General features: G+C 42.3%; 2 protein-coding genes across 2 annotated transcripts; one reads left to right on the top strand and one right to left on the bottom strand.

The window, feature by feature from the left end:
* Window positions 1-807: 807 nt before the first annotated feature.
* Window positions 808-16199, bottom strand: CHMP4C (charged multivesicular body protein 4C). Its single transcript, XM_003205144.4, has 5 exons — window positions 15742-16199; window positions 8683-8860; window positions 7643-7757; window positions 5277-5385; window positions 808-2897 (listed from the first exon to the last, which is right to left on the bottom strand). The coding sequence occupies exons 1-5, from the start codon at window positions 15935-15937 to the stop codon at window positions 2833-2835; spliced, it is 663 nt and encodes a 220-aa protein (XP_003205192.2). The 5' UTR covers window positions 15938-16199; the 3' UTR covers window positions 808-2832.
* Window positions 16200-18555: 2356 nt separating this feature from the next.
* On the top strand, window positions 18556-23982 carry ZFAND1 (zinc finger AN1-type containing 1). Its single transcript, XM_085221345.1, has 9 exons — window positions 18556-18644; window positions 19029-19071; window positions 19415-19442; window positions 19911-19950; window positions 20286-20413; window positions 20502-20593; window positions 21391-21515; window positions 23132-23287; window positions 23405-23982. The coding sequence occupies exons 2-9, from the start codon at window positions 19050-19052 to the stop codon at window positions 23573-23575; spliced, it is 762 nt and encodes a 253-aa protein (XP_085077471.1). The 5' UTR covers window positions 18556-18644; window positions 19029-19049; the 3' UTR covers window positions 23576-23982.
* The last annotated feature ends 1465 nt before the right edge of the window (window positions 23983-25447 follow it).

Here is a 25447-nt window from a genome sequence, read left to right as displayed (position 1 = left end):
ATGTCTTGGCCTGCAGTGGGGGATACTCTTCCCCAGGAAGCTCATTCAGTTAAGTACATTTTTTTTCTGGCAGAGCTTCCGAGGCACTGAGAGCTGAAGTTTTAACCCCTAACACGTGAGGTGATGATCTCTGCCCTGCATATTCAGCTGTTCCTTTAGAAAGTTTCTATCTCAGCCATAGGGAGCCCATTAATAACAATCCACTTAACCAGTGCATCTGTACGTGGTCTTCTTTGTGTTTTGTTTTTTTTTCCCTGTGTATTTGTTATAGGGGAAATGGCTGAGCCAAAGGCAGCATTTCTTGCAGCACTTACTCACTGTAGCTGTTGTAGCAATGCCAGTGAGGAAGGGCAGCCGGTGAACTCTGAGCTACACGAGGTATTCCCGCACACCTGAGTTAGGGTACCCGAGCTGCTCCGGAGCACAGCACGGCAGAGAGCCCCGCTTTCCGAGCAGGGCCTCCCGGCAGCCCGCCGCTACGAGCGGAAGGAATGACGGCGCTGAGCCCGGCCTGCAGCCCGCCGCCTCCGGGCGCTGTGCGCAGAGCTCCGCCTGCAGGCCCTAACGCTCACTGCAGGCGACATTCTCCTCAGGCCGCGTTGCTTTATTTGTCTTCACCGCTCTTCCCCCCATTTTCTTTTTATACCTTTGAGGATTTATTGAATTCTAACCCGGTGCTGAAAGACCGATACATCAAAAAATGTTCCCAGAAATCCTCACAGTCGCTAAATAGAGTACCGTGTCCTGATGGCAGCGTAAGAAGCACAGGTAAGCTTTTCCTCACCAGGAAAACAATACACAGCACAATCATGGCACCAAAATATTTATTTACAAGACATGTATATATTAACTCTTCTTTTTCTTAATCAATATTTTTGTCAAGCTATCTGGGTTTAGAATTGTCCATGCCTGTTAAGAAAACAACCTTAAAATAATTAACCAGAGTCCGCTATGGTACACCATCTGCTTCCACAGTCCTCTGGTAAAACATGTTCAAGGTAATAGAGAGTGTATTTACAGTAACACAGTGACACTATTCACTCTTGCCTGCTTGTGTGCTAAACAGCATCTCACACACCGTAGAGCCAGCTGTCCCAAGTGAAGCACAGGGCTGTGCTGGCACGGCCTGCATTCAGACACCCCAGATGTGTCCACAAGCCTTTCAGGGTCATGAATCAGCACCCACCAGCACTTTCTGTACCCAAGGCAGAGACTTGCTGCTCTAGTGGTTGGTGACCCTGCACACAGCAGAGGGTTGAAACTAGATGATCATTGTGGTCCTTTTCAACCCAGGCCGTTCTGTGATTCTATGAGTTCTGCTTTCAGATGGATGCAAACCACAAAGATAATGAAGTACTGAAAAACTGAAATTTTAAAGATGTTAGTAATCTTGGGTTTCATTCGAAGAACACAATTTGTAAGGTTCTGAGCACACCAGAATGCCACTTCCAGAAACACACATTAGCTTGTGCCTAACTAAAAATACCACAGTGCGGAGCCTACTGTAGGCTATTAAAGCAAATCACAGGCAAAAAAGCCCACAGGGTGACGGGTCAGTCTCCTGTTGCTATGGATCTACAGAAAGCAAGCCTCCCACTATTCTCCAAGTGGTTCAATCATCACAAAATTACATCAATTTGAAAAGAAGAAACAAACATCAGTGTGACTCTGCTTCCACTTCCCTAGAAGCTCCACAGTGTTTTACTATTTCCTTGTAAATTATAGCGAGTTCCTACCATGGAGCTTCAGTCTGATTAAATACAGTTTCTTTGTACAAGCCAGCATATTTAATTTGTATTGTATTTTAACAGTGATGTCTCTGTATATGTAGTGGGTTAGCACTCAGTGGCATCTGTTCCTTACACTAAAAATAACATGTCAACTTTACAAGTAGTTTAGATCAGCAGAAAGGATTAAAAAGTCATTTTGAATATCACGCACTGATATTGCTGCCATTCAGGAACTGAATAAAAATTATTTTGAAATTGTAGAATTTCAACTTGTAAGGATGGGTATTTTCAACCAAAGGAAAGACTCATCCCAGAAAGCCACGGAGGAAGGAAGGATGTCAGGAGGGCTAAGTCTCTTCTGGCTTTTTTAAAGGATCGGTGTTTAGCAGGGAGCTACACAATCTTGGACACTGTTACTTTCCCCACTCATAGGGGAGCTGCCATTTAGCTGAGTCGGAAATAGTTTAAAACACAATTCAAGTTGACCATACAGATGTGCCCAGAATAGTCTTGCTGTCACTTGCCACACTTCAAACAAACGAACAAAACAGTGAATAGACTATTAAAAGATCTACAGAAGAGTCTTCTCTTAATATCTAGAACACCACAAGGTGCTCCAGGCAGTGTGGGAAGTCTCCATTCCCAAATGAGTAGCTACTAGCTCTCGGGATCAAAGGAACTCACTGGTCCTGTGTATAAAGCCGTTTGCTAACAGCCTGAACCACACGACTCCCTAGGATGGGGCTTCCATTTTTTATCTTTTTCATTGCAGTAATGCATCCAGCTGTGTGTGTGCACAGGTGAGGCATTGAGGTCTCGCAGAACAGCAGGATATAACCTAATAAAAACTGATACTAAAAACAAAACATCTCTGGCCCAGCCTGGAATAAATGTTGACTTTGGAGACTTTGGCAATTATTGTTTTCTGTCTGCTTGGTTTCAAACTCATTTTGTAATATGGAAATCACACTATTCTTAGCAAGATTCACCATTTTTTTAAAAGTGTATGAAATACAACCATACTAAATTGGTAAGTTTATAACAGTGTTATAGCTCTTTACATCTGTACTCTAACATTCCTTGTTGGGAAAAGACTGTGCTCTTAGGAAGCCCAGGCTGCCAGCTGCTTCATGTCATCTTCATCCTCCACTCTCTTCCTGGTTGAAACTGCACAGAGAGAGAGATTAACAATGATTATTAACTAACAATAGCGATCAGAAACAATTTAATTTGTGAACATCAGGCCTTGCATAGTGCTTTGTAGTTTTAAGATCTTGGGTCACTTTACTGAGAAGCAAGGTAAACGTAGGTAACAGTGATGAAGCTGATGGCCTTGGCTCTGTACAACACTGCTTAGCAGCAGCTACAGACATTGGCGTGTTATCAACACTGTTTTTCTCCAATCCAAAACACTGCATCATACCAGACACTGAAGAAAACAATGCCACCCCCGCTGAAACTGACACAGATACGACTGATGTGTCACACTATTAGCTCACTATAACCCCACTGTTAGCAATACAGGTCTCATTTACCTCCTACTGAAAGTTTCCTACAGAAAACACACTTAACCCCAAAAAGCTCTTACAGTGAGTGAGCAAGCACTGCAACACTACCTGTTTTCTCTCCTCCACTTGAGCAGAAATAAATGACCTGTCCCTGGCTGGCTGTGCTACCTTTCCAAATACTGTTGAAGGGTTCTGCATGCACATGTCATGCACGTGTCCCTGACAGTGTTCAGGAGGTGTCTGGATGAGATGCTATAAGATATGGTTTAGTAGCTTGTGGTAGAAATGGTGATGGCAGGACAGCTGGAGTAGATGATCTTGTAGGTCCTTTCTAACCTTGTGATTCTATGATTCTGCATCCAGCTTCCAAATGGTATCACTACATTTTAATGGGAGTTATCATCTATTGAAAGGGAGAAAAAAAATTCCGAAACACGCTTTGATCTGTGGCTACTTGGTTAACTGCTCTGCTCACAGCAGCAGTGAGCTCAGGTCCTACACTCACTTTCTCACTTTTTTTTTTTAAAGCCCAAATCTCCCATTCTGTTTTCACACTGCTTGAATTATAACCTCATACAAATAGCCTTCATTCAGCGACCTGCAAACTGCATGCTCTACTGCCCACGTTCAGCCTAGGCTCTCCCCAGCTCCATGCTGTGTGTGCGTCAGGATTTGCATTACTGGGTGTGCACCAGCCCTGTGTGTTTGTTTTAGTGCAGCCAGTCAGCTCCTGCCTTACTGCTGGGAGCTACCATCACAGAAGAGATCCCAAGTACCAATTCTAAAGAGTCAAGCTGGGAGAGGGACACAGAAGTCCAACAGGTCAAGTTCCTACTCTGCAGGTTTACTGTTCAGCAGGGGAAGGCCATAGCTCCACCCCACTTCCTCTACCACTAACATCATACAAGTCCAACCAGAAGCACTATAGAACCATTAATTGCTTTGTTCTTATTTCTTTGTAAAAGTAAGCATCCATTACAAAATAGATTAGCCAGTTTTGCAAAAGCAACTAATTTTTCCCAAAGCAGTCATTTAGAAAGATGAAGTAGCAACTCTGGGATAATGAGAATCACATGGAGACGGTGTGGGTTCAAATAAAACTGTCAGCTGGCACAGCTGGATCTGGAAAAGGATATACGAACAAGCCAGAAATGCCAAGACTACAATCTGCACTGAGTTTGCCTAAATCCATTTTTTTTTCTAGCTGTTCCTCCATTTACATAAAGAGATGAGACCACAGTTCCAGCTGGAACGTTTTCAATTGCTTCTCAGGGATTTAAGTGTCACTTGCCAAAACACACACACGAGTCTTCAGAATGAGCTGACCTAGGTACCCCATTCTACAGCACACAGCTTGTGTCATGAATGCTATTCTTGCCACTGAGTATCTATTCTCTTCTTACTAGCACCAATACACAGCAAGTCTTACAACTCCTAGAGAACTGGGACACAGTGAAAGATACAGTTAACAGCTGTCTGTCCCAAGCTTAATTCAAAACAAACACAGCGTAACTACAGAAAAACAAGACTACTGCTTAACGTTCCAGAGAGAGAAACCAAAGGAATGACAATGTTTCTTTCCATTTGCATGCCTTGCTACCTCTTGCATTTCTAATTACAATATCAGTGGCAAATACCAAACCACTAACCTGAAAAACTCAATTTTCGTGATGCAAACATTTTGTATCTAGGTCAGACTCCAATTAAAAAAGACTGATAATTTAATTGCATAAGAAAAAATAAATCTTCCCATTCTCTGGTGATTTCACTATATTTCAGCAGGAGATGCACCAGGATATGTGAAAGGTCAAGTTCCCTGAATTTGCCTCTTCAAATCTATAGAGATTTTGATCCTAAACGCTCTCACAAATCAAACTAGAATTCCTTTTTCTAATAAACTATGCAAAACCAAGTAAGGAATTTACAATGCTTTAGAAAACAAAGCAGAATTAAATATATATCTGTGATTTTCTCTCACTCTTTGACACACAGCATGGCTTAATCATGAGAAACCTAAAATGGCAAGCAAGCAGTTTACCAGGGCGAGAAGGTAGCGATGTGGATGGAACACTTGGCAGTCTGACATCTCGCATTCTCTTGTTCATTTCTTCTTGCTCCAGTTCTTCTAATTCTGCCATCAACTCATCCTAAATTCAAGGAAAACGTTAACAAATTCATTGTCCTGACAGTGATCTCAGACAAGGGCACTTGTAACCACCATATAGCAAAGTATTACTGAAATAACAGTTTATGCTTGATAAAGGAAGACTATCAAGTAGTGTACTGCAAGGATCATTTTCATAACTGTGACCAATAACAATAAGCTTTCACTGAAAGTTGAAATAAGGACGATGGAAGTTAGAAACAGGTCAAAGGATAAAACTAGAAACAAAAATGCCAGTGTACTACTCGTGACAAAAAGGCAAACAGAAAGAAAAAAAGTCCAAATGCCTTCATCAGATTTGTTCCAAATCTACAGACTGCACAGTTCAAACAGATTCCAATTTTAATGTGCATCTTTTCACATTTTAAAAACCAAACAGTTTCCACTGGTTATGAGGCAGACTGTCATTAATGGTTGTGCTTCCACCCTTTTACGCTAAGCCCAGGATTATGTGATTTCAAAACAGCAGAACAACAGAGAGTTGTTCTCCTGGGTCTTGTTACTCACTTTCAAGGCTCACAACACCTTTGGGCTTTTAGCTGCAGAAGTTAATTTGGGCAGAGAGTCTCACCTACAAGCATAATATTAAAAATAAAAAGGCTTCATGCTTTTTAAAAAGCTGAAGATTTATTTCTTGGATTCTACTCAGGTATGGTAGGACCTTGTTTTGCATTCTTCCTCATACATACAGTGTCGTGCCAGGGAGAAATAACCCTTATGTTTACGTGTCTATTTTGAGCAGCACAAATTACATGTTTCGGTGGTATGCATGTGAAGAGGAAATCCAAGTGCGTGGTCCAAATGTCCTTCAAATGAAAAGAAAAAATGAAATCTCCTCCTCCAACATAAATTCTCCGAAAACCTAGTGATTAAGCCACTGATTCTAGCACTCTTAAGCTGAAGTAGTGTGCAAACCAGATTTCCCAATGACTGAACAAGTACTGTAAATATTAGGCTCCTATGCAAAAGCAGGTGCTGCTACAATGATGCCTCACATGACTGACAGTGGCTTATTTTCCCAAAACAGGAAACACTCATTAATTTAGACCAGCATCTCTTAGGAAGTTTTGGGTCAATCTGCACTACATCTAATGAGTCTAGACCCCTGAAAATTAAGCACTGATGAAAACTGAGTGATCCTGTACAGCTACATGGAATGGCAGTGTTTTTCCAGTTGACTGGAGCCCAGTTTACGTCAGTCAAATCCCATTCCTTACACCTATATTAATGGTTTAGATTCAAAGTGGAAAAACAGAAAAGAAGATAATAGAGAGGAAAAAAAAATACAAAGAATCACTACCATTTTCAAAAACTCATGGAAAAAATAACTGAATGAAAAGGCAAAAAGAAATTAAGTAAGCAAATATGTTATAGCATATGTATTTTTCTCTGCTGCCCATTTGGGTATGTAGGAATTAATTAATTAACTGGAAGGGCAGGAGTTGCTTGATTCTTTAAGAGATTATTCAAATGATTCCTAGCGCTTGGCTATCTTAACACAAAGTAGTACAATTAGTTTGATTTTGTATTTTAACAGCACGTCCCACAGACTGCACAAAGTACACTCGACCCTCCAGCAGTAAGGTCCTCCTCACACACACCAGTCAAATCCAACCATTGGATGAAAGCTATTGCAACAAAGTTTCAGAAGTTTCAGTTTCCTGAAAGGCGCCTAGGAGGAGAGCTCTAGAGGAGAACTTTCACTGCTTGCAACAGGAGTTACTTCTACATTCTTTACTACTGTAGAAAATCCAGAAAATAATGGCAGGACCAGCATCTCTGAGAACCAAAACAATGCAATACCTTAAAATATGACCCATGTATGCAAAAATTGGGAACAGTAGCCTGTTCATGGTGCAGTGAAAGCAAAACGCACTTTGTTAAATGGATGCCTGTTTGGAGCAGAACAAATTATACCTTTCAGTATCCATTTAGAGCAATACAAATTACATGCTTTAGCATGCTTTAGTGACCCTTCTGTGGTGCAACTGAAAATGCTACAATTGAAAATAACAACTACGGCTCTAGGTTTGAAACTTTCTTTTTCATAATCTATATTTTTATTATTTCTGTGTTTCTTATTTTGGTAAAGATCTAAGTAAACATAAGATGTCATAGATAGGATAAGTTAAGAGCCACGAAACTTCATGTCCTCACCTTTTGAGAAATAAACCACTGTACCACAAAACAACTACGGAGTGATTTTACAGCCAAAACTCAGTTCTTAGTAAAATACTGACCTCATCAAACTCATCGCCAAAAGCAGCTCTGTTTGAGATAGCTTCTGAAATTTCCTGAGCAACATCTTGCTGTTCAGTGATATCTTGCATCAAGTCATCGATTTTGTTCAAGTCCCTGCAACATAACGGAGAGCAGTTTTTAGAGATACGTTATTCAAATTGTGCAGAAGGGACTCAGAAACATCTAAAGAGACCTCATTTTACTTCTATTTAGGCAGAAGAACTCATGTGGAGTAATTTCCCCTACTTAAACCTTACTGTTTCCTGGCAAGTTTTAGTGTGTTTTACTCAGTCCAATTCCTTCCACTGTGGCATAACAACAGAAGTCATTCTGCAGCAGCCTGTGCTTCCCCTCTCTCTGCTTCTCATACATCCATCAGTCAACAGCTACAATCACTGGGTAGAGCACATCTCCTTCCTGAGGTCAGCATCTTTAGAGATGGATCTTTTTTGATGTTAAGCATTCACCAGAACTGGGGGAAGCTTAGAAGGACCGCACTTAAAAATTTCCCCTTATTGTTAACTTCATTATTGTTTCGGTTCCTGTTTACTTTTGCCAGAACAACCTTTCTGATATAACTCTTTATTCAGGCAGGAAAACACCTCATGAAACAATATAGGCCATATAAAAGTATTACACACACAAAAAGAAAAAAAAAACCTCTATCTTTTATTCAAGCCTAACCAGTACTTTGAATCATACAGTCCAGCTTTGAGTTTGAGGAAGAGCATCCACTCAGTTGAAGAAACCCGGGTTTATTGTGGAAAACTTGAGGGCAGCAGCAGGTCTCTGCTGCCAAGGCATGTTTACTAAAAAAAAAAAAAGTGCCACCTGGATCTCTTTAGTTAGCTGGACTTCCTCTTAAACTTGCTGCTAAGAAAAGATATTTTTCTGCCAAATATAACGCAACACCATTCCTGACATTAAATGCTTGAACCAAAATGAAGTCAAAAACTGAATGACGGGGTACAACAGACTGTAGATATCGTTTAAAAAGTTGTTACCAAGTTCCTTTTGAAAGCTAGTGGAAGTGACTTACATATTTTCATGCACTTTTTTCATAGCTTGTGCAGCGTAACCCATATTCTTGAGCACTTCTGTGTTCGTGTGCGAATTCTCCAGTGCCTCTCTCTGGAATTCAATGGTTGAGAGCGTCCCATCAATTTGACTCAGCTGCTTCTCATACCTCTTTTTTCTCTTCAGTGCTTGTAAAGCAGCTGGAATGCAGAGAGGCACAGTACATTGTGTATTTTCATAGCAAAACACAAGGACAAGCAGTTCAGTAACAGTCTGACCAGGAGAAGTCACAGTTCTCACCTTCCTACCTTACTAGCAGAGAGGAAAACTTTGACCACATCGGATCAGCAGCCTGTTTATCACCAACATGCTGTTGCATGAACATGCTGGGAAGCCTCTTTTAGGTTAAATCCTTTTAGAACAGGCAAGAGTAGCTTCTTCTTCCACTACAGAAGATCTTGAATTCCATTATGTGCATGTGGGGAAAATGGGGAAGATAGGGATGAAAAAGAAAAACATCAAAGAGAAATCAGAAAGTAGGAAATGAGAAAGAAAAGAAGAGATTGCAAAACCTAAGGAAAAATTAAGGAAGACAGAGCAAGAAGATCTGGCATAACGGCCACCTCTTCATCAATGCTGTTTTCAAAGTTTTGTCTCAGTAGCAAGAAGTGTCAAATGTAATGGCAAATCCAAATGACCTAACCTTAGGTCAGAGGGAGCATTCACACTTCTCTGGCTCTCAGTTGTATCTTTTGTTCCTTGTAGTCAGCAAGGAACATCCATTTAAAACTCAGAACTTGAAAATATATAGAAGATATAAGGCTTTTGTGGAGAAGACCACACTTAAATCCAGCACCTGATTACCTCTTTAAATCAGGGAGATTACTGTTCTGTAAGCAGCATACTTTGCCCAGAGTAAATCATTACCAGCATAAATGCACGTGACAAACAGAAGGAGAAAAGGGCTTTCACTCAGTTTCTGGGTGTGGAACACACAATCTTGCCACAAGCATTTCCTGACCACTATTCTTTCCAAACTCTGCATGTGCCAGGCAAAATAAAGCATACAAAAGAGACTGAGTTGTGACTTAAAGGGAGAGAGAGAGACTATTGCTTTTTCAAAGCCAGTTAATAGCTGTGTTTTTTTTCCTGTTATATTTAATTTTTTAATCATGTTCAGAGCCAGCAAGTAACTGCAGTCCCCAGTCAGTGGAAAAAAGCAATTACTGTTGGTGTTCTGTTTAAGTGATCACTCGTGTGAAAAACAATGAATCTAGACACTGGGGAATCCAGTTCTCCAAATAAAGCGAGAATACTCTAAAATATCTATTTACTGCTTTACTGACAAGTGCTTGAATCAACACGGTCAAAATTGCCATCATTAGCTGCACAAGGACAAGCATTCACACAGACTCTGAAATACAGTGTCTTTGGAATCTACAGTAAAGTGTATGAGGACAGCAAACCACAATCAAAATAGATTAACTCAGTATTTAAATTCAGCATTTACCCAGCTTCTGGGACACATTCTGAAGCTTTGCAGTCCCGAGCATGAATATAGGCTGGGCAACAAGTGGACTGAAAGCAGCCCTGCAAAGGAGGATATGGGGGTGTTGGTGGATGAAAAACTGAACAAGAGCCAGCAGAGTGTGCCTGCAGCTCAGAAATTCAACTGCTTTCTGGGCTACATCAGAAGAGGGGTGGCCAGCAGGGGGAGGGAAGCATCGTCCCCCTCTACTCTGTCCTTGTGAGGCCCCACCTGCAGTAGTGCGTTCAGGTCAGGGGCACCCATTCTAAAAAGGAGATGGAGCTTTTGGAGAGAGTCCAGAGGAGGCCACAAGGATGATCAGAGGGCTGGAGCACCTCTCCTATGAAGACAGACTGAGAGAGTTGGGAGCTTTCAGTCTGGAGAAGAAAAGGCTTCAGAGAGACCTTAGAGTGGCTTTTCAGTGACTTACAGAGCAAAGGTCTTGTTAGCAAATCAATTCATACTCTTTTCTTATCAACCCAGGTGTAACATATTCCCACACCAGACTACATGATCTTTTCACTTATATTAAATGAATGCCCTTAATTGCAGCGTTCTGTAATTACAGCCCCTACAGATAAAACATGAGAATTTCATTGTTACTTGAAATCTGTTTTTTCTGTTTTACAGATTGTAATTAAATTTACTTTTAAGTGATTTTCCTCTCCACACACAAGCATTTTGAAATCTGAGTACCAATTCTTGCAAGCACAATATTTAAATGCTTCACAGAAATGCTACTGCATAAAAAAAACTGAAACATAATTTCTATTAATAAAAAAATAAAAATAAAAAACGGAGGAGAACATCAACTTACTTTACTGAAGCTCTAAGAATGACACTGAAAGAGAGCGTTGCCCATTTCCAAGATTTCAGAAAAGGAAAGACAGCCAGGTAGATTGAGTCTAAGTAGGGGCAGAGTCTGAGGAAGCAAGCGTAATACCAGTTTAACAAGGAAGAGGTGGAGGTCTTCACCAGGATAAAAAGAAAGCAGTCTCAGGTGCTCTGTTTTGCTCCAGTGAAGCAGATTCAACTCCTGCATTTCATAATGGAGTGGTTAGCAATTCCTTCTAGTTTACCAGTCGTGTTGTGCTCTACTTCAAGTCCACCAAGCAGGACACAGCTTAGCAGGATTAGGAAACACTGTTTTTAATTTGAGTTTTTATTCTATTTTCCAGTTCAGTGATTGGAACAGCAATAGACCATTACATCAGTGTAGGTGTGCATATTGAAGAACTACTGTTATTTACACACGGACGTTTTTCCAGCATCACTGCTGATACTTCAGTAAGAAAGAAGAAATGACCAAAATTGGCCATTTCTGGCAACAGTAATAGTAATTTTGACCACACTGAATATCCAGGTTTCTAAAGGAAAGAACACAAACAGTAGCACAGTCGTGGTACTTTCATCACAGTCTCATGATAGATCAGAATTCAAAATTATCACTTGCTTTCTCATTTTATCTACAAGCCCTCCACCAATTTCTATCATCATTATCTATCTATCTATCTATCTATCTATCAGTACAGGAATTGGTAATCTCATATTCTGAAGTAAAATTAAGAACATCATGTAATAAGCTCTAAAATTCCCAGGAGAAAACTGGTTATGTCTTCAGAAGACATAACACCACTGTGAAAACACTGGATCTCATTCTTGACGAAGGTTCTCAACAACTCCATGTCCCATAAGGGACTGATGGTTTACAGAATCTGAGCTCAAACTAGGAACACCGAGATGAAATGCTGCTGAGGCCATAAAAATCTCACCACTTTAAGATTATTATCAGCACTCTTAATCTTTAAAACCCTTTGAGCAAAGCCACATACACTTACAACCGAGGCAATAATTCGGTAACATTAAGGCACTTGACTCATTATAATCACTCCAGCTTACAGCAAGATACTTTGAATGTGACCAAAAAGAGCAGAGAATAATGGCTCTAAGTCGCAAAACAAAGACACGCTTAAAGGTTTCCTCCTCTCTTCCTGCCACAAACCTTCAGTCCCTACCTGTCACACACCCTGTCACACACTGCAGGGATGATGGCCCAGCCCCTGCTAGCATGCAACTGTCACGCTGCTCTTCAGTTTCAACAGCATTCTGGCTACAAGAAGCTCATTGGAAAGGAATGCTACATGGTATGGCTACACGAACCTTGCCCAAATGTACCACACAAGGTACTTAGCAGCATCCACTCATATAAGCCTACCTGTTATTCCAACCTTCTTCACAGGTTTTGTTCTCAGTAGTATTATATGGCTCTCTAGGTTAAGCTTTATTCCTATTCTGGATATAGAGAGGAAAATAAATAAATAAATAAAAAGAGATATGGCTTCTTTCTGTGTACTTCTAACTCACTTCTTTTCACTTATCCATATGTTAGGATCTGTGGTAAACTTCAGGCTGAAACAAAGTTATTTTCACAGGCACTGACACGCTTCAGAAAAGCCTCTTCCTTCTAAGTGGACTTCTCAGGCAGCAAAACAGAAATAAAAGACTTGCATGTCTGTGGAGGTATGAGGTAGGAGAGGTGAAGGAAGATTCAGAGGCATAGGGATTATTGTTAGAGCAAACAAGCAGTAACAGTAAGGCAGCTTTTGAAGAACAGAACACAAACGCTTCCCAGGACTACCCTGGGGGGACATTTTCTTGTACTTTGTGCTTATTCATACATTCAGCATTGCTGATAAACTTGCTTTAAACAAATAAATAAAGAGTCCTGGTCATCATTCCATCACTCAGTTAACAGTGGAGGCAGTAGCCCTCCACATGCTAAAAGAATACCCAGTATGAAGGTGGGAAGTTTCAGGTGAAAAAGCTTCTCTGTAGTGAGCTGTATTGGATCCTAACCCACAGTCATAAAGAAACTGGGTGTTGTCATTGCTAACCCGGACATGATGAGCCAAAGAAGCACAAAGAAAACACAATGTCTTGCATCTCTAAGCACTACCCCAATTTCTCAACTCGAGCCTCATCAATTCTGACACTTGGGATCACTTTCTGTCCTTTAAATTTTCCTGCATGGCCTTCAGAATATTGAAGATGAAGGGTCAGTGTGCTGCTGGAGTTTGCAGCTGTGCAATGATTGAAACATCAAAAGATAATCTAGAAAATAAAGCAAGAGATATAAAAAAAAAATCCTGAGTTATGCTCTAATATGATGAGACATTTGAAGGCAATGCAAATTGTACAAATAAATACTGCTCATCATGACATAACCTCTCCAAGGGGAATTCCAGCACACACTGTTGTTCAGAAAACCCTGTGATAGTCCAGCTACAGTAAAATGTTACCATTAGGTAATATGGCAAATGTATCACCCACAAAGCACAGCTAATTTCAAATTCAATACAGAGATGCAGACTTCACGAAGGAGATGCCAAATATATTTAGCTAACACTTCAGATCTGTTTACATAGCTAACATGCTACAGCTTTAAGGCAAATTAAATCTTCTGATGTCATATGAACCCATCCAAGACTCAGACTCATCTGAACTCATGAAAAATTGCTGGCCCCTGAATATGATCTCACTTGTGTCAGTAAAACTGACTCACACTCATAAGCCTAAAAATCAAATGAGATCATACTAACTTGGAGCACTGTCCATACCTGGATAAATCCTGCTTCATCCCAGACACTCCTGTTTTAAGTTCCACAGACTCCTCCACAGGCACAATTATGAAAAGAACACATCAAGCTACCCACCAGCTCCTTTTGCAATATTTGCTTTAACAAGGCATTGTAGATTCCAACTTTTATTCTCTCTTTCACACTCTGTGTTTACACAGCATACAGGCGCAGTCTAGCACAGATTTCCTGTGCAACATAGCACAGGGAGCAGTTAGTGTTGTTATACATTAATGAACTGTGACAAAAACTAGCACAAACGTCACATCAAAAGAGAGATATTCTTGGGGCATTAAGCTTACTCAGGCTGTCAAATTCAATTGTTGTGGCACAGCGAGGTGAGTTTCTCTCATTTCTCATGACTGCAGTTTCACCACCTCTTTTTGGCTTTAGAGCCATTTTTTACATTAAAAAAATACTTCTCTGTACTTCTTACCCTACTTTCTCATTACTGACCTTAACCGTGGGTTACTGAGCAAACAACAAGAAAGATCAAAGGGAGTTATTTTTGACCACGATCAGTTCAACAATCCAGTTTGCAACAAGACTTCACATACACCTGCATAGATAAAACCAGAAGGATTGCAACTGAGTGCAGCAGAGGAAACAAACACCTGGGAGAGAAGCTTCATGAGCCGAATGCCACATGTGTTAAGCATAAGGCAATGGGTTGACTAACAGCCGGAACCTACATAAACCAGTCAGGCTGCAGAAGCAGATCCACCTTCTCCCAGTAGTGAGTAACTGCTGCCTCTGCACCATTCTCTCCTTCACAGGTGCCCAAGCTCTTCCGCAGCTGTGGAGCCAGAGAAACTTAACCTAGCCTGGGCGAAAACAATCTAGCTGAAAAACTAAGACATTTTATAGCTGCTTTCTGGAACACACCTTCAGGAAGCTCTGACAACAAAAGGATGGGAGTAGTGTGAGGCAGGACTGAGGCAGGAAACTGCAGTAATGCCAGCTTAAAGGGCAGGCTTGGCACGAAGTTCTATAGCAACATGTCTAGGTCTTGGTAGGAATTGCTACAGGCATAGGAATGAGTCTTTCCTTGTGTCAGCCCCACTGCTCTTGCACAGTGACCTAGCCCTGGGAGCTATCTGGTCACTGCGTCCTACAGTGTGACTTTGCAGCCAGATTCCCTCCCTGAATAGCCAGCGCCTGCACAAAAGGCCCAGGGAGATGCTCCAGTTGAAGGCAGGGAAGTCTATAAGAACTCTCTCCGATATCTGGAACGTGACAACCCTCAACGTGACATCCTTGAGAGCTCACGTGCCACAGACAGACAGACTCAGTAGCTGGGCTGGCTTTGGTCCCTTAAAATCGGACCAGTTCCTACTGATGTTTTCTAATCCTAACTAAATACTTCCTGCTAACTATTAAGTGCTAAAGTATTACAAATACATTAAGGGGATAATCAAAACACTCCTCACAAGCTCTAAATTATATGGCATTAACTTTTTAAATTATCCAGCAACAGAAGGAGCAGGTGAAAGAACTACTCTTTCGTTATAGTGTGAATCTTTGATTCAGAACATTTTGCCTCTGTTTGGAAGCATTTAAGAAAAAATAAGTCTAGGAATAGACAATCAGGAATCCAGGCAACTTAAAGAAGTAATTATCTCATTTTTCAAAGGTCTGTGTGTCCCTGTGGTTCCAACCATTTGCTTCCCAGAAACGACAGCACTGATGTAGGCAGGATCCTGACCTTATTTATTACCATCCACTGGTCTACAGGCACAAAACTAGTTAAGAATAAAGTATCCTCTTATCAGTCCGCCATAATGACTCCACAATGCACCACACACAAATGGATACCAAAGCCACCGCAGCGGCCAACTGCAGGAATCTGGCCATTTAAAGACACACAACCCACTCAGGTCGCCACTGAAAGGTTCTCCCGGGCGGACACGGGGCTCACCTCGCCTGTTTTTAGTGCCGTGCTGCCGGGCCAGCGCCAGCTCCCGCTCAATCCTGGTCTCCAGATACTCCTGCTTCTTGCTGAGCATCTCCTCCGTCTCCCTCAGCCGGGCCAAGGCCTCCTGCGGCGAAGGCCCCCCACGGCCCTTAGAGGCCGCGGAGCCGCCCCCCTTGAAGAACTTAGAGATCTTGCTCATCGCGGCGTCGGAAGGCTCTGCCCGGGCCGGGCCGCCTCAGATTCGCGATGGCGCTTCCCGGGCCGCGGTACGGCACCTGGCGGCGGGGCGGGCCCGGCCGGCCTCACCTCCCCGCCCCCGGATCGCGCGTACCCCCCGAGCGGCAAGAGGGCGGCGAGCTCCGCGGGCAGCACCGGCGTTCACGGGCGGCGGGCGGGCGGGACAGAGGGCGGCGGAGAGGCGGGCCGCTGCCCGGCGGACGTGGGGCGGTGGCGGGAGCGGCGGCGGGGAGGCTCCTACCGAAGGAACGCTCCTGGCGCGTTTCTTTGCCCTGCCCCACCTTCGGCTGAGCGCTCACGGCGTGCTTTGGTAGCAGTGCAGGACGCGCAGTCCTGTTTTGAGATAACCGGACGTCGAAAGTTTAGGGATGGCTTTACAGTTTGCGTTTCCCTCCAGTTTCAGGATCATAAAGGTTGGAAAAGACCTCAAAGGTCATCTAGTCCAACTGTCAACCCATGCACATCAGGTCCCCTCAGTGCCACATCTCCACTTTTCTTAACACTGCCAGGGATGCTGACTCCACCACCTCCCTGGGCAGCCTGTGCCAGTGCCTCACCACTCCTTCTGAGAAGTGTTTCCAAATATCCAACCTGAATCCCCCCTCACACGATGTGAGGCCATTCCCTCTCGTCCTATCACTGTCACCTGGCAGAAGAGTCCAATCCCCACCTCACCACAACCTCCTTTAATGCAGTTGTAGAGGGCAATATAGAGTCTCCTCTTCTTCAGACCAAAAAATCCAGTTCCTTCAGCTGCTCCCCATAGGGCTTGTGCTCCAGACACATCATGACAGAATCACAGAAATGTAGGGGTTGGAAGGGACCTTTGGAGATCATCTAGTCCAACCAATCCCCCTCCCAAAGCAAGTTCCCTACAGTAGGTCACACAAGAAAGTGTTCAGACAAGTCTTGAATATCTCCAGGGGAGACTGCACAACATCTCTGGGCTGCCTGTTCCAGTGCTGTCACCCTGACAGTAAAGAAATTTTATATTCTGTTTGTACAGAACTTCCTGTACTCCATTTTCTGCCCATTGTCCCATGTTCCATTGCTGCTCTCCATCAAAATGAGTCCACCTTCATGGACTTGACTCCCACATTTTAGGTATTAATGAGGTGATGAGTTCCCCTCTCAGCCTTCTCCAGACTGAAATGTCTCAGGTCTCTCAGCCTTTCCTTGTACAGAGGCTTTTTTGCCCTTCATTGGACACAGTCCATGGCCTCAATGTCTTTCTTCCGGTGAGTCTCATACTGCAAGAAGGAGTGTTTTCAGAATAACAGTCACCTCACTAACAATGCCAACCAGCTATGAACGTGGCAGCAGCTGATGCATGATGTCAGGTGACAAGCAGGTGACACAGACTCCTCGTAAATACTGGGTGCAGAAATCAGTGGTGACACAAGCTCTGTGGAAGCGAGTGGCAGCTGTTAGCCATGCTCTGCAACGTGCTGCAAGAGGACACTCATGCATAAGTGCCCTGAAGCTCACCTCAAGCTCTGCATGCAAATCTGAGTGCCACGATATAAAAAGGAGCAGCTGAGGTGCCTGGGCACGCTCAGTGTAGAGCAGAAGTGAGGCTTGATGGGGGCTGCAGCTCCTCACAGGGAGCGGAGGGGCAGCGCTGAGCTCTGCTCTGTGTGACAGCGACAGGGCCCGAGGGAATGGCATGGAGCTGCGTCAGGGGAGGGGCGGGTGGGGGTTAGGGACAGGTTTTGCACCAGAGGGCGGTGGGCGTGGAACGGGCTGCACAGCGGGCAGCTGCCAGAGTTCAGGGAATGTTTGGACAGTGCCTTCCTTCTGACAAAGGGTTTGAACTCTGGGTGGTGCTGCGTGGATCCAGGAATTGGACTCGACGGGCCTTGTGGGTCCCCTTTAACCCGTGATGATTCTATCTTAAAAATACACATAGGACTGATAAAATAAAGAGTAAATTTTCACAGGAAAGAAACGCAATTTTTCAGAAGCGTAGATGCGTACCTCTGGAAACCACAGCAGTGGTTAGTAATTAAAAGAGTGCAAGAAGAATCTCGGGAGCTTGTCTTCTCCCTTCCCTTTTCCTCTGTCTCCTGGACACGCACTGTTCTGCATCTGACACGACTCAAAAGAACCAGAAGCACGAACCACTTTTTCCGCCAGTAGCAGCAGGTGGACAGCCCGATGCCACCTGCGGGACGCTCACTGAGCGACAGCAGCGGGGAGCCACTGCGACAGATAACACTGACTCCCGCCAGGTGCCGCGGATCCCGCCCTGGGATAGGGAGAGCCGCATATTGCATACGTACTCCCGCCTCTTCTCCTCCCCATCCCTCCCATGCCCTCCCTCTGCGCGGTTGGAGTCCTCCAGCAGCCCGATGGCGCTTGCGCGCCTCATTTGCTCAGCTCCCCACCCTTTCCTCCTGAGGCGGCGCGAGAGGAAAATGGCGGAGCTGTCGCTGGGGCGCCACTGCGGGGTGCCGGACTGCCGCCAGCTGGGTAAGCAGCGGGGCTGTGCGGCTCTATGGGTCTTTCATTACAGAACGTATATACATTTAATTTACCTTCTCAGATCAATTTTCTGTAATGCTAACTGGAGGAGTTAGCAGTGGAACTGGGCCACAAAAGCCACTTTGGGGTATTGTGTAACTGCAATTGTTAAATGTCCATGTGAAGATACCTATCCCGTGATAAAGGTAAACAAAATTTAAGCGTAAAATTTTAAAAAAAAAACTATTAGCAGGAAAAAAAAACAAAAACAAAAAACCACAACCAAAAACCACGTTGTTTAACTGAAAACAAATCTCCCTTTCTGGTCTTAAGTTGAAGGAGTGAAGATTTAGGTTGGATATTGTGGGAAAGCTCTTTGCCAAGAGAATAAAGAGGTGCTGGCACAGGCTGCCCAGAGAGGTTGTGGATGCCCCATCCCTGGAGGTGTTCAAGGCCAGGTTGGATGGGGCCCTGGGCAGCCTGGTATAGTATTAAATGGGGAGGTTGGAGGCCCTGCATGTGGGAGGGGGGTTGGACGTTGATGATTCTGGGGTCCCTTCCAACTTGGGCCATTCTATGATTTCTTTCAGATTTTCTCCCCTTTGTATGTGATGGCTGTTCAGGTGTTTTTTGGTAAGTTTTCCTATAAAATCTCAGTGTAACAATTGTTGGAGACTCAAATGTTTTATCAATGTGAAGTAACTCAAGTTAGATACATTCAGTTAAAAAAAAAAAAGTTATTTTTTCATTGCCTGTTCTCCCAAGTAGCTGTTGTAGAGATTTGAAATCAGTGTCTCTAGAATGTGGTTAATTATTATAGCAGGCATGAGGGTTAGACCTTGGTTTGTACTGATGTTGGTATTTGTTTTATGTAGAAAAAAAATATAAATTTCTTCCAGGGTCTCAAATCAGAGCGGAGAAATGATTAGCTGACTCAAGTTGAGAGCAGATCTAAAATTTCTCTTTAAAATTGTAGATGCTTTCAAAACATTTCTGGCGTTGTGGTGAGTGATCCAAAATACATTAAAATAGACAAATTCCAGTTGCTTTGAGCTGAATTCTTAAGCATGCTAATGACCTTACTGTCTTGGAATGCTTTATTAACTTTGGGCGTTAAGTCCCAAGAGATGAATAACTGTGGTGGTGGAGTCAATGGTCCTGAAGGTGTTCAAGGAATGTTTGGACGTTGTGTTGAGAGACATGGTTTAGTGAGAACTATTGGTGATGGGTGGATGGTTGGACTGGGTGATCTTGTGGGTCTTTTCCAACCTTGTTGATTCTATGATTCTTTGCTTCTCAGGTAGCAAAGCATCACATAGTCATTCACTTGTTAGAATAAATTTTGAGAATTTAGTTAAGGTTGCTATGATAAAACTTGTCAGATTGCACTTAAAACACTTATGTTTTTATGTGTACTTTTCTTCTCTTGAAATGATGAAAATGTTGTGATATTTTCTTCTTTCAACACTGAGTCTTCAGCACAGGAGCCGGGATGCTCATGGGTGTTCTGAGGTAATCTAATGATATAGGACTACCTTTAAAATTCTGTGCAACTGAACTAACTATTTTCAGATTAGACGTATATGCATAGTAAATAACTATGAATTATTAAACTGAGAGTGATTGACAAACTTAAAAAATGAATGTACTCTTTCTCTGTGTTTCAGAATTAAGTTTGATTAGGGGGATGGTTCTTTGTCTAACAGCTTTTTAACAGAAGTAAGAGAGAATTGCTAAACTAGTTTTACCTAGAGAATGGAGAGCAGGCACAGTCCTTTTCAGTAACCAGGCTGGTGACTTGTCTGTGGTATGTTTATTTACACAGAATATTTTGTACTGATGCTTAGGTGAATATAAGAAACAATTCTGTGAAACCAGATCAGCACAGATCTTATATCTGTTCATATAAGGACTGCCACGCAAAGGAACTTTTGCCAGTTTTATGTCCCTACTGTGAAAAACATTTTTGCCTGAGGTGAGTGGAATAGTGTTTAAAGATAAATGCTTGTTCATTAGTGCATGGGGCAAAAATTAATGCAAGTTTTTGTCTCTGTTTTTTATAGACATCGGCATCAGTCGGATCATGAGTGTGAGAAACTGGACACACCAAAGCCTCGAATGGCTGCCACTCAGCAGCTAGTTAAAGATATTATAGGCAAGTACAATGAAATATAGATATACAATACAGTTTTCTTCAGAAGGCTTGTGGCTTTCTTTAATGGTTTAGGTTTGAGCAAAAGAAAGACAAGGATTCCTTGTTTGAATGGCCTTAAACTCACCTGTCAGCATGTAATTGTGTTCACTGAGACTGCAACAAGAAAAGAGTAGCATATACCTAGAAATAAAGTCTTTGAAAATTGAGAGGAGACTCAGCTTTCTTTCAGAATTATTGCATTGTCTTGATTCAAGTACTATCATGTAATTAATTTTAGTTAGTCACTTACCTTTGCATCTTAGTTTATATGCAGATAATGGTTGTATTCTGTGCACATGCCCAACTGCTGGGATTATACCTATGCAATCGAGGTGGCAAAAAAAAAAAGAAAGTGAGTCCACAGTACAATTTTTATAGCTTTTATACAAGATCTGGTGCAGGAAAGAGAATAGAAAGCACTGCCTAACTGGCCCGTGAGTGTTATATGTAGAAACATATAACCTGTTGCTGTATGAATACTGTGATCACCACAGCTACAAAAGCATTGGAATTTGTATTAGTTCAGCTTTTGCAAATTGTTTACCTGGTTCTTTGCTGATCTGTCTTTCCATGCAGTGGAGTTCTGTTACATCATAAATATCCTTGAACAGGGGTACATAATATCTTGCCCTCAGGATAGGTAGGGAGTTGACAAGAGATACAATAAGGCTTATAGTATAGAGATATAATGTAAGCTTATTCCATGATATGTTCATGAGAAATTTGACTCATACTAACAAGAATAATATTGTTCTCAGATTCTAAAAAAAGTGAAGAAATAAAAAGCAAAAAACGCAAGGGAGCAAGAAAAAGTGAAACAGCAGCAAAAGTGGCATTAATGAAACTGAAAATGCATGCATGTGGTGACAAGTCCTTGCCTCAGGTCAGTCATGCTTGGTTTCCATAATTTACTTGGATAGGAAAGGATAGTTTTCTAACTTTCTTTTTCTTCTATTCTCTTTTGGATTTAATTCTCCAAGGCCACAGTCATTTACACATAGATTTCAACTTGCCATCCAAAAGCTGTCTCACTGATCAACTGCTGTCAACTGCAGCTATTCTGTTACTGAGTCCTCTTATGAATTTATTTTTTTCTGCACTCATCGTGCTTTAAATTAGATAGGTCTTCTGCTATGAGCAGGATTATTACAAAGACCTGCTTGTAACACTCCACACAGTGCCACTGTAAGAAATATTTTCTGAAGAGAAAGTGATTAATTTGAAATATTATGGAACATAATTTTTAAAAGTCTGTCATCAGAACTTACAAGAAAACTTAAAAAGTGGTATCCTATTCCAAAGCTAGTAAAGTCTAACAAGTCTAACACAAATTACTGCATGCTAGTTTCTCTCATTATTAATTTTCTTATTTGGATATTAATTCTCCAACCATCTAGAATAGCAACAATTTTAAGACTGATAAATAAACTCTTGCATTTCTCTCTATTGCCTCCTAGACTCTTTCTAGATAATCATTTTTAACTCTTCCCTACTGCCCAGCTAGTTCCAGTTTGACAGATTTTTTTTTAATATGAAGTTTCTCAAATGCTTCTTAGGCATATTAATTCTCTCATCACTGAATAGTGAAGTTGTAGATGTTCAAAACTTGACCAAATCTGACTTGATGCCACCTGAGCAGTCCTTGTAGTTAGGCTCAGCTTTAATTTCACCTTGCTTTGAGCATGGTCTGCACCATGTGACCCCAGCAGTCCTTTCTAACAAAGATCAGGAAAAACCAGACTATCTTAGAAATGTCTTTTCTCTCTTGATAGGCCAGGGATCAGTTTTCTGCAGGTAACTGCTTCTTTTGGGTACTCCTTTCAAGACTGACCAGCTCAAAACAGGAGGGGCATGTGGCAATATAGTGTTAACTACTGTGTCCTTGACTGACTGATATTCTCTTGACTATGGCATAGAAATTCCAGGAGACACATTCCAGAGTTAGGGATGCAGCAGTAGAATGAGCAGTTTTGTGAATTATGTTGCAGTGAGCTGTGGGAGACTGCTTCGTCATCCTTAGAACTGGAGGAGGAACTGGAGGAAGGTGCTAGGACACTGTTAGAAGCTAAGTTAGTTAGCATGTGTTTGTAATAAGATGGCTGTGTTAGCTGTTTCACAGCTTCATTTACATTTTAGAAAGATTCAAGTCCTGCTTCCCTTTCCCCTTTGTAGTATTCCTTGGTGTTACAGACTTTTGTGTGAGGAAAATGCACAGGTTGAAAATCATCCTCAGTTTTATGAACAAGCTGGGAGGAGGATAGATCTGTGAGTTGTTGTTTTTTTTTTGTTTGTTTGTTTTTTTTCCCCCTTAGGGAAGGCTTAAATAAATCCTTGAGAAAGAAGACCTCTGTCTTGTTTGACAGTGTCTAGCTTGGATTCATAAAGCACAAACTCAACTGATGAATATACCAATGCATATGTGTGGAATTATGTTTTGCTTTTCTGATTTTATTTTATTTTTATTTTTTATAAATGTAATTTGTTTTTATGTTTTTCTAGACAGAAAGAATTTACTTTCAAGTACTTTTACCGAAGGGAAACAAAGAGAAAAGCAAGCCCATGTTCTTTTGCAGTAAGTGGAGTATTGGCAAAGTAGTAGATTATGCAGCTTCCTTAGCAAGCCTTAAAAATGACAACAACAAATCAACGGCCCAGGTAAATCAGTAATAATATTTACACATCCCTCCCTCTCTTCCTGGTCCCTCCCCCCCTTTCCCCTTTTTGCATCTCGGGCAAATTTTGATGTTAATTTCTGTGTTAATTTTCTTGTAGAAATTGAGGTTATGCCATACTGCCTCTGGAGAAGCCTTGCCATTTGAGCACACATTGGAAAAATGGTTATCTGATGAAGATTATCCATTATTCAATGGTGGAAATATAATTCTGGAGTATCTTGATAATGATGTTTTATTTATAGAAGATACAGAGTCATACTTACGTTAGTAAAATATTGCAAACTAAAGAGCAGAAGAAAATTTTCTAGAAAGGTGATGTTCAAACCAAGACCAGTTTCCTCTTCATGGAATCATAGAATGGCTTGAGTTGGAAAAGACCTTAAAGATCATCTAGTTCCAAGCCTCCAGCCATAGGCAGGGTTGCCACCCTTAAATTACTGTATGCCAGAATCTGTTCTCACCTCTGGAAGACACAGTTTCCGTGAATTCTTCAGCTGCGTAATTGGCAGAACTATGTCCTAAAAGGACTGCTAGTTACAATAACTCATATTACAGATACTCACTAGCTAAAATAAACTCTTGCTTTATTGATATTTTACAGCTAAATTTTATATGTATTTATTTTTGTTTAAATGATGGCTAAATTATGTTATTGATAAATATTGAAAATGTGCAGTTGCAGTGTGTCAGTTCTTTGAAGGAAAGGAGCACATTACACTCTTGCAGCATGTTTTCTACATCTCCAGGAACAGATTTCAGATGGTTCGGAATGCAGCACCGGAGCCCGTGCTTCAGATCCACATTTTCTTAGTGCATTGATTTTTAGAGAAGAAGCTTTATAAAGCAAAAGTAATTCTCACATGTCTTTTCTGTGTTTCGGAATTTCAATATCGAGTTCTTTTTTTAATATTCCACTTAATTACCCAGTGAAATCATCCTCTCTTACATAAGATTTCAAAAAGGAAGAAATGTGGTTAAACCAGCAGCACAGCTTTTAATAGCTTGTGGTTTCATTCTGTCCTGGCTTGGACAGTGTTTGCTTTAGGTAAATCTCTGTTGTGTCATCTTCAGCAGTCTGCAAGATAGAGCCCCTGAGTTTTAAACGGGTTGTTGATGATGCTTCACAGAATCACAGAATCACAGAATTGTAGGGGTTGGAAGGGACCTCTAGAGATCATCGAGACCAACCCCCCTGCCAAAGCAGGTTCCCTACACCAGGTCGCACAGGTAGGCGTCCAGGCGAGACTTGAATATCTCCAGAGAAGGAGACTCCACAACCTCCCTGGGCAGCCTGTTCCAGTGCTCCGTCACCCTCACCGTCAAGAAGTTCTTACGCACATTCGTGCGAAACTTCCTGTGCTGCAGCTTATGTCCGTTTCCCCTCGTCCTGTCTCCACGTACCACTGAAAAGAGACTGGCCTCACCACTATGGCCGCCACACCTCAGATATTTATAAACCTGGATCAGGTCCCCTCTCAGTCTTCTTTTCTCAAGGCTAAACAGACCCAGTTTACTTAGCCTTTCTTCATAGGGGAGATGCTCCAGGCCCTTCACCATCTTTGTGGCCCTCCGCTGGACTCTTTCCAAGAGATCCCTGTCTTTTTTGTACTGGGGAGCCCAGAACTGGACACAGTACTCCAGATGAGGCCTTAGCAGGGCAGAGTAGAGGGGGAGGATCACCTCCCTCGACCTGCTGGACACGCTCTTCTTAATGCACCCCAGAATGCCATTGGCCTTTTTGGCCACGAGGGCACACTGCTGGCTCATGGCCAACCTGTCGTCCACCAGGACACCCAGGTCCCTCTCTGCAGAGCTCCTCTCCAGCAGCTCATCCCCCAGCCTGTATTGGTGCATGCAATTATTCCTCCCTAGGTGTAAGACCCTACACTTGCTTGTGTTGAACCTCATCTGGTTTCTTACTGCCCAGCTCTCCAGCCTGTCCAGGTCTCGCTGAATGGCAGCACAGCCTTCAGGCGTGTCAGCCAATCCTCCCAACTTCGTATCATCAGCAAACTTGCTGAGGGTGGCCACTATCCCCTCATCAAGGTCATTGATGAAGATGTTGAACAAGACCGGACCCAGCACAGACCCCTGGGGGACACCACTGGTTACAGGTCTCCACCCAGACTCTGCACCACCA

The sequence above is a fragment of the Meleagris gallopavo genome, chromosome 3 (genome assembly GCF_905368555.1).
Source record: "Meleagris gallopavo chromosome 3, MGAL_WU_HG_1.1, whole genome shotgun sequence".
Lineage (NCBI taxonomy): Eukaryota > Metazoa > Chordata > Aves > Galliformes > Phasianidae > Meleagris > Meleagris gallopavo.
Note: the sequence above shows the minus strand (reverse complement) of the source record. Positions and strands in the feature narration are given on the sequence as shown.